General features: G+C 39.0%; 1 protein-coding gene across 2 annotated transcripts in view; it reads right to left on the bottom strand.

The window, feature by feature from the left end:
• Positions 1 to 1,496: 1,496 nt before the first annotated feature.
• Positions 1,497 to 13,845, bottom strand: part of adkb (adenosine kinase b) — a 100,209-nt gene continuing 87,860 nt past the window's right edge. For both annotated transcript variants that reach the window (XM_034211458.1, XM_034211466.1), the window contains 3 exons: positions 10,919 to 11,033; positions 2,124 to 2,210; positions 1,497 to 1,828 (listed from right to left, as the gene is read on the bottom strand). In XM_034211458.1, the coding sequence (XP_034067349.1) occupies positions 1,704 to 1,828; positions 2,124 to 2,210; positions 10,919 to 11,033 (327 nt within the window). In that variant the 3' untranslated portion in view covers positions 1,497 to 1,703. The remainder of the gene's footprint in view (positions 1,829 to 2,123; positions 2,211 to 10,918; positions 11,034 to 13,845) is intronic.

Below are 13,845 nucleotides of genomic sequence, written 5' to 3'. Positions count from 1 at the left end.
TAATAACATTTTGGCTGGAGAATGTTTTCACCTCAACGCCCCCCATTAGCATACATGCATAAACTATGCATCATTACAGAAAAGAGAGCTATTGTGCAAGAAGTGTTACAACTGGATTCCTCCTGAGAAAAATGTAAAAGGAATATAATGTAACAGGTTGTTCTAGGGGAACACAAAATGTTATTCAACATCACACTTCTTTGTAGAACAGATGAGTGTTGAATTGTTTTCCACAAAACATTTGAGACACTGCCCAACATTTCTGCTGGCCCACACTCAGTGGGAGGGGGTTGGGAGGCGCCTCCCTCTGATCCTCGACTCCAACCCCCAGCGACAGCACAGCTGGGTGCGAAGGATCAGCCTAATTTTCAGTTCCCTCTAATGATCGGCACGAAGAGCAACCACTAATCCCTTAACTGAGAAAAATGATCTCCTGTAGCCCTGCAGAGCATGCAGCTCCACACCCGAGAGTCCAGTTAGGACCCAACAAGCATGGAGCCAGGACACCAGGCTGGTCCTGCACCCCCCACAGTCCCCACCCCATAATAGAGGGTGTTGAGCTGTCCAAAAGTGATTAGCATGAGGGAGCCTCTGGCTGATTAAATAATGGGGGAATTCACAAACCCTGTTGTTGCATTTTTAATTTGGTTGTATTCAAAGAAACTTCCACCTGCTGGTTAAACAAATCTCATACGTCGTTACTAACTTTATTTTAGTATAAGATTATCTTGGTAAATTGAGTTTGATGTGTGATAGCAGAAGATCTTTGTCCACTAAAAAAATGTCACTTTCAGGAAATGGAAAGCCACCCATAATATCTGCAGCATGATAGCTGAATGTTAAAGGTGTTTAGTATGTATCAACAATAACCCTACGCAGGTTTGAAAGAAGGCTTTGAAACGTGTTCTGCTTCATGAAGGATGGCACTCAAAGTGTACGCTACTAAATACAGCACTTCTGTGGTTTCCAATGCAAGCAATCTAATTAACAATTTGTTGGCAACATTTTTTGGAAAATATTCAGCGTGAGGATCAACAGCAGATTAAGCAAGAGGAATGGTTTTTCAATTTTCAATAGACGTCTTTTTGGCCTAACTCTGGGTCACTAGGATCGATTGTAACTTCTCCAGCTGCCATCCTCCATGAAGAAACAAACAACAAACTTTTAGAGGCCACGCGTCCATACAGCGAAACTTTTTAAACGTATCCTGCAGGAAAATTAATTTCTCTACCACTGAGCCTTTTCATCAAAAAGATGTAAACTCCAAACTTTGCAGATAAATCAATAACAACACTACTTCCAGCAGAAGCAATGAAGAGGTGGTACTGGGACACTGAGTATTTAGATTGGTTTTGAAGATCCTGGGTGTTTGAAACATGCCAATGATGTAGAGGGGAACATTTTGTAACAATGCTGGTGTTCATTTTGACACGTTTTCGTACCTTTCAGGCCTGTAGTTCAGTTTGATACTCAAAAGATAGATTTTCAGTGGAGTGCTCCTTTAAACATAACCATTTTATTCCAATGTTTGATACTAGTACATTAGTTGAATTGCATTAAACATCGGAGTTGCTTTTGCGAGCTTGATCAAATATTCAAGCTGCAGCACTTAGTCCATGCAGTGAGTCACTGAAATTAGAAAAAAATGTACATGAAATCCTGAAGCATACATATACAAGTATCTCGTGGAAAAGACAAATGCATCACTGGAAGTCCGGCTTCTCTGGGAAAGTACATCCGACTCGTCTGATGATGACGTTGGCGGAGTAGTGTCCGGCCCGGATGCACTCCTCCACTGCATGCTCTTTGACCAAAGAAGAGAGGAATCCTGGGTAGAGGAAAAGAGCAGGAGTCAATTTGTAACCTGCCATCATCTACAAAAATGTTAGGAGAAGTTATCATTAATACGAGCCAGGATTAGGATTGTGGTTAAAGAGACAAAACTGTGTCATCCTCAACAGCTGACTGTTCCGATCAGCTCATACAGAGTGCAAACAGCATGCTAAATGTCATACTGATATCATCTGGAACCATAACTATGTCACTTAGTTGGACAGTATCAAAGATTAATGGGGATTGAAAACAGAAATCAAGCTGTGTAGAGGATGTTTTTCATGCCGTACCTCCCACGAAGGCGTCTCCGGCTCCGTTAGTGTCCACGATATCGTTTTGGTCGATGTCCAAAACTGGGAACCTGGTCACCTTCTCACCTGTGGTAAGGACACAAGAGGGCTGTTAATTACCATGGAAACCAGTGTTTGAAATACAACATAATTGGACTCAGAACTATTTATATTGAACACATTTCAATTGTTTACACAGGGAGGTAATGTTATAATTGGAGATGGTGGAACATTTGACTTAAGCACTTCAGCAAGTAGTAGTAGTATAATAATGTATGGCTTATTAGTAAAATGTGTAAAATGGAAAAAAGGATCTCTATACAGTAATGTATGTAACATAAATAATACATGTTGATTAACAGTTAAGGAATTTAAATAGTCATTAATACATTCAACAACGCCACATTATTAATGGCAGCCAGTACTGAATATAACACCTTTTGTTTTGTATTTAGGAACTTTGAAGTGCACAAGGTTTGAATCTTACATGCCAACTAAAGTATACTAAAACATGCTATTCTAAAGATTAGAATCTATGAATACCATGCTTATAACTGGAGTGAACCCCCTCACTTTTCCTCTGGTACCAATATAAAGTTGACATCTCAACGAATACCATTTCTGTCATCTCAGCAATACTTTAGTGCGGTTTAATGCTAATAAAAAAATCTTATCATGCTAACATACCAAACTACTATGGTGAACATGGTGAACATTAATGCCGCTAAATATCAGCATGCTGGCTTTAGCATTTAGCTTAATGTAGCCAAACAGAGCTGCTAATACAGCTTCATATTATAAATCCTGTTTGTCCTATTTTTTATAGATCTTTCAGTCCACTTAATGTCATTATGGTAAATAACTATTTAATAATATCAAGTTCCATGAACTCAAGGAGACTTCTGTATATTGCGTTTTGTTCCACTAACAATCCAAAACCCAAATACATTTAATTTCAAAGATCTGCAACAGAGTAAAGCAGCAAGTGTTAGCATTTAAGAGGCTGTCTTAAGAATGTTTGCTTGTTAAATGACAAACATTTAAGAACTGACTGATCATGAAAATGTTTCTTTTCTGAATGTGTACAACTGTGATTATGTACCTATTGTTTCAGCACAAATTACTGGGTAATTCAACTAAGGGATACTCAAGTAAACAGAACAATGCTATGTACTGCTGTGCCTCACTTTAATTATTCAAAAGCAAAAGATCATCAAAAGTAAAAACTCTTAACATGTCGAAAGCTTTGGGTGAGTGCTCTGGTAAATTAAAAACAATGCAATCGCTGTAAGTCGTTTCAGTTCAAATCGGAATCCATTAAATGAGGTTCTCTTTATTATCTTCAGTGGATTATATTGCTTCAATTATCAGTAGCATATGCACTTCAAACGGACTTCCAGTTTAAGGGAGAGGGGTGGGGGGGAAAAGGAAAAAAAATCTACCAGATGACAGATTCTCGAGGTGTAGAGTGACATTAAATCAGCAACTTATGTCAGAACAATCTGAACCACACACACAATCTTCAAACAATCCCAGGGCTCTGGTGCCGACGTGAACCTTCAAAAAGGTGCAAGAGACAAAAGACATCACATGTGGACATGTGGATAAAAGGAACTCGAGAAAGGCTGACAGACCTCTTATGGAGAGAAAAAGGTTGGAAGTTTAAGGAGAACATGAGAACAAAAACTACAAAAAGTTGTTTAATGAGGCTCCCTGCTAATCTAACAACGGCTCAGAATATCTGTGCGGCAGATAAGACACCCCCTCCAGTTCTTGTATTACAGGGAGAAAGATACACAACCTGCAGCCGAACATATGCTCAACACCTGATGTCAGGGAAGTGACTGTAACACACCTACTGTGAGAGAAACTGCATCAAGTTGCAGCAGAAATCACATCTCACAAAGCACAATGTGAGCAGGTCAGGTGCTGGGGATGTATTAGATAACGAGTTAGATTGTGTTTTCTTAATGACACATTTTCTCTCTTAAAAGGGAAGCAGGAGATTGTCACTTTGATAATAAATTACAATAATACAGGAATCCTTTTAGGATCAGCTAATTAGTAGCATAACGACTTTGCTTAATTAATGCCACAGAAGAAGCTCCAGAATCCTCCTCCCTCTTCAAACGATTAAACGCAACAAAATGGGCTCATAATAAATTACAGTTATGTCACTTATTCCTCAGTTAAGCAACGTTAGATGTGGTTTTGCTTAGGCGATGCACTTTGTGGCGATACAATCGGATGCTTTAAATGTTGACGCTACTGTACTTGTTCAGCACATATTCTGCTATTCATTACACCCAACAAATCGGATATAAATAACTGTGTAAATATTTGTACGGTAATTGAAAGAGGTGGTTACCCTCTCCAGGGTGGGTTGTACATGAGGAGTCAGGACTTATTAGATAGACCATTTCTTCCAAAAGGCTCTTATATGACATATTAGGAAAATACATCATCAGGATATGTCAGAAGTAATTGAACACATTGTAATGGGTTTGACCTACAGCTATGCATTCGCAATCAACAGATCCTTATTTTGTTTTCTTTGAAACACAGTATATCAACTGAGGATTACACAACTGCATGAGGGCATCTTTTTGCTTTTGACTTTTCCTTTTATTTCAAGGAAATCTCAATCTTTTTTTTCACACAAATGAGTATCTTTTTTCCAATATTATCAATTAAAGCTGTTTTGTGCATGACATAACCAGACTATAGAACCACTTATTGAGCTAAAGTAACATACAAATTCAGCCTCAGCCATTAGCATCCTATAACTGTAACCTAAAGTCAGTGTCACGATTAATTCAATTCAATTCAAAACCTTTATTTATCCAGGTAAAATCCCATTGAGATCAATGATCTCTTTTTCAAGGGAGACCTGCAGCAGTAGGTTCCACAAGAAGACATAAACAACAGAACAACAAAAGGACATCATACAGCAAAATGTACAGGGATTACAATTTACATATTTAACCACAAGTACAGGTACCAACAGCATCTGATTTTGTAGCATCCAACCGAGCTTTAAAAACATGTAGTGGTACTAGCTTGGTAATTTTCCATTCTTTTTGCAGACTGTTCCATGTTAGTGGAGCTGCACATCTAAAAGCTTTCTTCCCTAAGACAGTCCTAGCACTTGGCACATTTAATAAAACCACAGCATGCGATCTCAGGCAATAAGTACTTTCAATTCACAGAGAGATCAGGGAGCAGATATAAGATGGTAGTTTATCCAACATGGCTTTGTAAATGAAAAAGTACCAGTGACTGAGCCTCCGTACAGTAAGTGATGGCATAACCGCCTTGGTATACAGGGTACAGTGATGCGTAAGTGCTTTACAATTTGTCAAAAATCTCAGTGCACTGTGATACGCAGCATCTAACTTGCTCAGGTAATGGGCAGGTGCATTCATATATAACAAATCACCATAGTCCAGCACAGGTAAAAAGGTCACAGTGACTAGCCTTTTCCTGGCCTCAAGCGAGAAACAGGACTTATTTCTGTAAAAGAAACCTAGCCTAACCCTCAGCTTTTTAAGCAGGTTATTGACATGAAGTTTAAAAGTGAGACAGTCATCAAGCCAGATACCCAAGTATTTGTAACAGGTAACCACTTCAAGTTGTATTTCTTGCGTAGTTACAATATCCAAAGCAGTCTCTGGTGTATTTTTAGCTTTAGCTTTAGAAAAGAGCATTACCTTGGTTTATCCACATTTAAAAGAAGCTTAAGCTCAGAGAGCTGAGCCTGAATAATGTTAAAAACAGCCTGTAATTTAACAACAGCCTCGTTAATCGAGGGACCTGCACAGTACATAACGGTATCGTCCGCATAAAAATGTAAGGTTGCTCCTTCGACATTTTCACCTAAACTATTAATATAGATAGAGAATAATAGCGGACCTAAAACTGAACCTTGTGGTACACCATTAGTGATGTTCAACCACTCAGAAGACAGCCCATCAAACTGAACACATTGGGACCTTTCAGAGAGGTAGTTTACAAACCACCCTACTGCATGGCTGGACATGCCTATACTGACCAGCCTTTGCTTCAAAATGCAATGATCGACAGTGTCAAAAGCTTTGGATAGGTCAACAAATAGAGCTGCGCAACTCTGCTTATTATCTAAAATACTCGTAATATAATTTACCACTTTCATTGTGGCAGTGATGGTGCTATGTTGCTTTCTGAAGCCCGACTGATGTTTAGACAGGATGTCATTGTTACAGTTTTGGTCTAAACTGAAAAATCTGCTGCTGGATTCAGTTCGATTACATTTTTATCATCAGGTCTAAATCATATTTCTTTCCAACTACTTTGATTTGGGAATGAATGCTAATAACATTCCTATCAGATTCGGCTGTACTTTAGTGCTAAAGGCAAAGGTTAGCATGCTAACACCATCAATTTAGGTGGGGAACATGGTCAACGTGTTAGCATTGTTATTGTTAGCACATTAGCTTGCCAATGTCAGCATTAATTGTAACTGAAAGTACATTTAAATTTCAGCATGTGATATGTTTTAACATGTCTTGACACAATAGATCACCGTTCTCCTTCTGTCATCACGGCCAAGTTGAAGTTTTCAGGGAAAAGTTCACATAACCTCATTGAGGCATGTAATTATATTTGACTGACATATAACTCAGGTTACAGGCCAACAATTCCTCAGTCGCCTGTTACAAAGATCTCATTGGTACAAATCTGTCATGGAAATGGCAATAAAAGAAAATAATTAAACTCCTGCCAATAAACACAGACTCTGTTGTTACTGGCATGTAGAAAGCCTGAAAACATCACTTTGCTCACTCATTTCACATTTCACTGTAATGAGATCTGCAACATTATTTTCAATCAATACAACTCTGCTGTGCTTTTTTAAACTAGCACCTTGTTACTAGAGTTTGGTTTGACAAAGTAAGTGAAGCAGCAGATTGTTGGTGAGTATGTGGGCTGTGCTGTGACAGGTAACTTGCAGCAGAGGAAAGAAAACGGAGAAAAGCCGAGAAATAATTCAAATACTTTCTTTCGAGTAAGCTATAATTGTGTGCTTTTGTTATTTCGCTCTTCATAATTCCCTCATTACAACCCTTGAATGGTGGTGATTAAACTTAAGAAATTCTTTCAACAGGCGTCTCTTTGAAACGAGTATCAATTAAGTCCTTTATTATTGGCTATTCTTTTTAACAATGCCAATTCACAGCACAACACTGACTGAGAGAAAGCTACTGTACATGCACATAAGACGACCTCGGATTTATTGGAATATGAGTATATGAATTTCTGAAATTAATACTCTACTTGGTTGTGTTCCAGCGCTCACTGTTGTTGCTTTGACAGGAAGCAGGTTGATCAAATAGCTGGCACATCATTAAAATTCACATTGATCCTGTCACACTATCATCTACGCAAATAAATCAATGAAGACATCATTTTCAATCCCTGGGCTGCTAAATGACTGGGAATGTTACATGAGTATTAAGCTACAAGGCGTGAGCTGAAGTTTAAGTACAACATCTTTATGTGAGAAAACTTCCCCGAGAACACTTCTTCTGGAACGCTTCCTGTTGCGTTCCAGCCAAACTCTGAGCCTCGGAGAAGAAAACAACATTTCCACTTTCTTGGCAAACGCGACAGGTTAGGAGCAAGTTGACATTCAATCTGTTTCCCTATCATAACCAGCATCTTTGTTCACAATTGAGTTAGAAAAAATATACATATGCCTGTAATTACTGTAACCACAGGCAAAAGATCATCGCCAACCAATATCCTTTCAGAGAGACATGAAAGAAAACATTGAAAGAGGGATGCCAAGAGAAAAGAGTTCTTTCTCACAGCGCGGGAAGTTAATTGATTTGGTTCTTCGTAAACATATGGCGTTTTAAACAGATTACTTCTTCAAGTAGACATTTCTATAATTATGCAATGTTTAATCTACTGTAATTTGGGGAGAATAACAACAAAACATGCATTAAATAAAGAGCCTTGTAGCCAGTACTCAGTCTGCCTTGTATGATTAACATGTATGGATCAGGTCTTTTTTTCCAAGTTGAATTCTGCCTGGTTAGCCCCCTTGAGAGCCTTAAAACTCGGCGAGGAGCAGAGTCAGGCTTTATCAAGTCCTTATCAGCGATTAGAGCGGCACCCCCGCTGAATGATCGTTTATTAGATCTCCACACCGTTAAGGTTCAGGGCACAATGATCTTAATTACTGCTTTAATGGGTGTATAAGCAAAAGCCCAGTGTAGTTCAGCAGTGTCAGTGGCAGCTAAATAAAGGGCCATTTCCCCCCTGCTCCCAGCTCTTAAAAAGGCACGTTTGAAGCGGTGGTGTGATGAAAGGCTCCAAATGAAGGGCAGGGAAAAAAAGAACAATAACAAATTGACATCTCTTTTTAGAGAATTATACCACGGGGGAAAGCATTCTCCCGTCCTTAATCACTATAAAATGGTTTAACATGACATGCAGACGCTGGCAAATGATCAAATCCTGACAGGAGGACAAATTGCAAACAAAATGAGAGATCAAGTTTATTAGAGCGCCGCCTCTGGGAAATGAAAATCTTTAATTCTCTTTTTACATTGACATTTATTTGGCGGGCATGAATAGCGATGTTAACACACACGTACGTACGCACTCACTCACTCACACACGCCAATGCTGTAGCACCTACTACTGTATCTGCTCCACTGAAATGATAGCACAGTCAATGACATTTATCATGTTTGCCTTTGTAGATGACATCTGAAACACATTGTCTTTCATCCCGCCTGCATTCATCATGTATTTTATATAAAGTTCACAGCGGCATGCAGCTCTGTTTCCATGCAGGAGCAATGAGGGGAGCAGGCAGGAATTATCCATCACCTCCAGCACAATGGGTTGATTCTCCTTCTTTTTAACTGTCTGCTTAAGAATATATATTCAGACTCTCATGAAAGGAAATGTACTTCCAGGAACACTGCTTTGAACATGATTATTTGCTTCATTAAAACATATGCTATTAGTTTGTACTTGGCAATAAATCAGTATGTTAATACATTGAAGGATAAGAGATTGATAAATGTACACCCGATGCATCAAAGTCCAACAGCCACTGTGCTTTTAGCTCCTTCTATTCTCCATACCTTGCTCTTGCTGCTACATCTGTAATATGTTCACGAGCTAGTCGCTAACTTTGTTGCTAATGTGGGTTTATTTTGAGTTTTATAGCTGAAAACAGCTGACGTGCTGCGGCAGTAAACAACACTGATGACAGCGGACCAAAACTGTAAAGTGGCGCCTGTAAAACCAAAACAAGGAGTTAAAAGATTAAAAACCTTTATAGAGCTTGGGAGAGCTGGGTAATCATTCTGTGGCTTCCCTTTTCAGATTATAGTTATTTTATAGTTTTTAATATAAAAAAATATTGATTACAGCCACTTAAAACCTTTATTATACCAAGAGTCTCTTGAGAAATGTAGCCAAATGGCAGCACACTTTACAGACCATTAAAAGGAAAATACAATATAGATATAAATACAGAAAAAGATTTACTGAATCTCATGCTACTTTTATAATTTCATTTGGTCACTTTAAAAAAATATACTGCTACAATAGGTTTTCTTTTATACCATGGTGTACTTATCTGTTATTACTTTGTTTTTGACTATTAATAACGTGTGCCTACTTTTTTTATTTAGTATCTATCATTTTTGCTTTATCTGCACTATACTTCTGCTGTTGTAATGTGTATGAGAGTTTTTCAGTCTGTGGCTACAAGTATGCTTTTATTGTCTCGCGCTTTTACATTTGTTTTGTCTAAATGTATTTATGCTGCTTTTTATATATGTATTGATGTACAGCACTTTGGTCAACTCTGTTGTTTTTAAATGTGCTATATATAAAGTTGGATTGGATTGAATAAATGTCCCCGCTGCGGGACAAATGAAGGAATTCTGATGATTCTGATGCCATTGGCGACATACTGTCCAAAGCTTCAGCTCGTAAATACAGTGGAATTAAGGAGCGTGGACATGTAGAGACAGTGTCCTGCATGTACAGTGCTGCTGTGGCCGTGCTCCCTGCAGTCCCCAGTGATGAGTGATATGTTGGAGTCTTTACCTGAGGCCATCTCTTCTCTGAACTGCAAGGGCAACGAGGAGAGACACCCTGTGGCTCCAAACAAAGGAAACATCTCCCAGCAGTAATCGAAAACTATCGTCTCCCCACACACCGCTTAAACCTGCAACCCCTGCTCAGTTATGATGACATCGCCTTTTAATGTCCCGCTAACAAATCTGCCCCAAATAAAAAAAATAATGCATTGATTTGAGGAGCAACATTATCAACCTCTCCTCGAGGCCACTCTGCCAGCATTTTGCAGGAAGGAAAAGAAAAGGGCAGGATGTAAGAGTCAAAGCATTAAAAATGGCTGAGGACTGGCCTGGAGTCTGTCCAAGACAAAGTTAGAAGTACTTCACAAATCAATGCCTGCTCTCTGCATCCCCCACATTTCTTTTATGCTCTGAAATGACAGAATGCAGTGCAAGCATTCATTTTTTCTAACATCTGGTGTCAATGTTTCAGGTTAAACTTCAAAGAAATTACTGATAGCATTCAGCTCTTTTCAGTCAGAGATCTACAATCTATTTAAGGCTCCGCTCTGCAATTTTGTGATATGAGGTTTAAGAGGAGGGTAAAGATGTCCAAAAGGGGCCAAAGTTGGGATGGCTTTGAGTGGTACTCCAGTTGAAATATGTGAAGACAGGCAGACAAAAACGAAAAAACAATAAATTGCCTACCAACAGTTGCAACAGTGTCGTCCTTGCCCTGGGTGAACACCACCATTCGCTGCCTCTTCGTGTTTTCCTTGGGGAGGTTTTGGGCCTTTTTTGCAATCTCTGCGATGTCATCTGTCTGTAAAAACACCAAAACACAGGGAGTATGTAAGGTTTAATAAATGCATCGAGAATAACAGTTTCTGAGAAGTTAATCAAAGATCGTAAACTGTGACAGGAAGAGGTCAGATTTTTTTTCCCCAATCCTGGCAGACGGATCAAGTGATAATGAAACCAGATGGGCTATGAAACCGCTTCGAAAAAGATCAATACGGGTGCTCAATGATGTTTCCATGTCGCTACAGGAGAGCTGTAAAATATTAGAATGTCATATTCCCTAAGTGAGATGAAAATAAGCTTGTGAAGATATGCTGTTGTCAGATAAAGCTACTTCTGAGCTGAAGGGATAGGTGGTGCGTGTACTGTATCATTCTCTTCCTGAAACAGGCCATCTCTCCTCAGCATCTGCACAGAATGGATATTCTCGCCTAGAGACGACAGAACTCTCCGGAGTGCTTGCCTTTGATCATGAGAGGGATAAAAAAACCCACACCTGTCAGTGCTACTTTATTATTAACTCATCATGATGTACTATGAGCAGGTGGAATGTCTTTATCGCCGCCTCGCAGTGGGGTGGACTCTTCTGTTCCGTAATACAGCACGCTGAGTAGCTAGCATTAACGGGTTGTAGACGCCTCTAGCATCTGTGTCAAAGCTAACATTCAAGGGCGCACCTTCAGGGCGAGCAAATACTGTGGTTATGGGAGTAATCAGAGAGATAGGCTCCAACCCAATAGTACAAGCCACACTGGCTCACTCAAACCAATGAGCTTTTACACCTCTAAATGCCTCCCAAATGTCCTTTAATCAGCCCTGAGAGGTCCGGGGAGACCCTGGCTCTAGGAAAAATGGGTGTAACACTCTAAGTAAGTGCTAATGGTGAGGTTAACACAGAGGCTGTTAGCAGGCGTCGGTGAAAGAAAAAAATAAAAAGGTAATTTGTCACTGACTGGATGTAACCACAAGCAGTCCTCCAGCCACTGAACGCAAAACCGCACAAGGCTTCGGCACATTGTCACCCTTCGGTTTTATGTTCGCCGGCATAAAAAAAGGCGCTCTACTCAGATTTAGGAGCTAAAAAGTTCTAAAAGCCAGAGGTGGGAGGGTGTTGAGGAGGGCACACTGTACACACACATAAACAACTTCCTCCTTTTTGACGGGCAGAAACACTTACCTGACAAGTTCCTACGGTAAAAGAATGCAGAGAAATAAGTGCAGGACAAATGAATTGGCAAATGATATGGTCAATTTAGTTTACCGCTGACAAATGTTAATATTTACGATTGTGTGGCAATTGATCAGACATAAATCAACAAGGCGTGAAATATAGGAGCTTCACAGGGGTGTTAAATTGTGTTTTTTGTGTCGAAGCCAGTGAGAAAGTGATGGTCTCCACTGCAGGCTGTTTGACAAACACTGCCAGGGAGAGATTCAATCAGAGCGTGATGAAGATAGTTCTTTGAGCATTTAAAGGGAAACAGATCACAATCAGGCGACTGTGTTGAGATCTGCTGATTGCTTTTTATCTCTTATTTACTCTAGAGGAGTGCTGCTGCCATTTTTGTTAGTCATCCATAATGTGATAATAACAATGTTTCAGAATATATTAAAAGTGCATCAAGTCAGATAATGACTACTCGGCAGCAGCTAACAATATCCAATATAAGTATCCGTAAAAAAAAAATCCTCCACTGATCAATTAACTGAACTAATTAATTAAATTAAAGTCAAAGAAGTATATTTGACAGAATAACTATTAAAACATATATATTTGGTGCCGCGACAGGATGATACAAGTGCGGTATAATTTTACAAAAGACTTGTCAAAATAAGTAATTGATTTTAGTTCATGTTTTTAAAAAGAGGTAGTCGAGCTCGGTCTGTAGAATTTTATTTGGTAGATGCTATTGAAAGTCAGTTCATTGAATTTAATATGAATTTAATTTGAAAAAAGAAACTTATCACAAGATCTATTCAAGGGCATCCAGCAGTGTTTTGTGAGATGGAGTTTGCTCAGTTGTAATAGAGAGGTTTGTTTATTTATATCATTTTGGTCACATAACAGGTTGTCAGATGCGACACTGGAGACCATCTTTCAACAATCGCCATGACAACTGAGCAACTCCTTCTTATAAAATCCATGCGATATGGCTAAAAGCTCCAGAATATTTCCAATATTAAGAGGATGTGCGCTAAAATTATTTCGTCAAACAACTATCCAAGATCTTTAAGCTTAGGATTTTTTTATAATTGTCACACATTTCATATTTTTGAGATATTGTATAAGGGATGGAAATGATCCTTATTAAACCCAGAGTTTTTCTGCAGTCATACTCATATTACAAGAGTACTGTGTATGTGTGAACGACACATTTCTTCCTATAAATCTTGTTTAAACATTATATTTGTTTGTCCCATTTTAAACAAAGTTCTACACTCTGTATATTGATATTTTTAAAAACTTGTCTGGGTACAGCTACAGTATGGCGGCAAGTGAAATTATCATTACAAAGTGACAAAAAAAAGAACTTTGAAGAACCTTTTTGAACTACAAGCATCTGAAAATGCATTAAGTACAGCACAGACCGCTGACGTTATCTGAGAAATCACATTCATCTGATGCAATTTTTGATGCAGAGTGTTCTGGCAAATCAGGTTGACATGGAAAATGTCAAAGAATTGTAACTACTAGGAGAGTCTACACTTTGCCCTTTGTGTTATTTTCTCATGTGAGGCACCCTCCATCACACCAAGCGAGCCCCCCCCCTTCCTGCCTTCTCCTCTCTTAAACCTGTCACTGCCATCAGGATTGCATTTCTATTCCAGTCACG

Source organism: Gymnodraco acuticeps, unplaced genomic scaffold, assembly GCF_902827175.1.
Source record: "Gymnodraco acuticeps unplaced genomic scaffold, fGymAcu1.1, whole genome shotgun sequence".
In the NCBI taxonomy this organism is placed as follows: Eukaryota; Metazoa; Chordata; class Actinopteri; order Perciformes; family Bathydraconidae; genus Gymnodraco; species Gymnodraco acuticeps.
The sequence above is the reverse complement of the archived record's forward strand: the minus strand, read 5'-3'. Positions and strand labels throughout refer to the sequence as shown.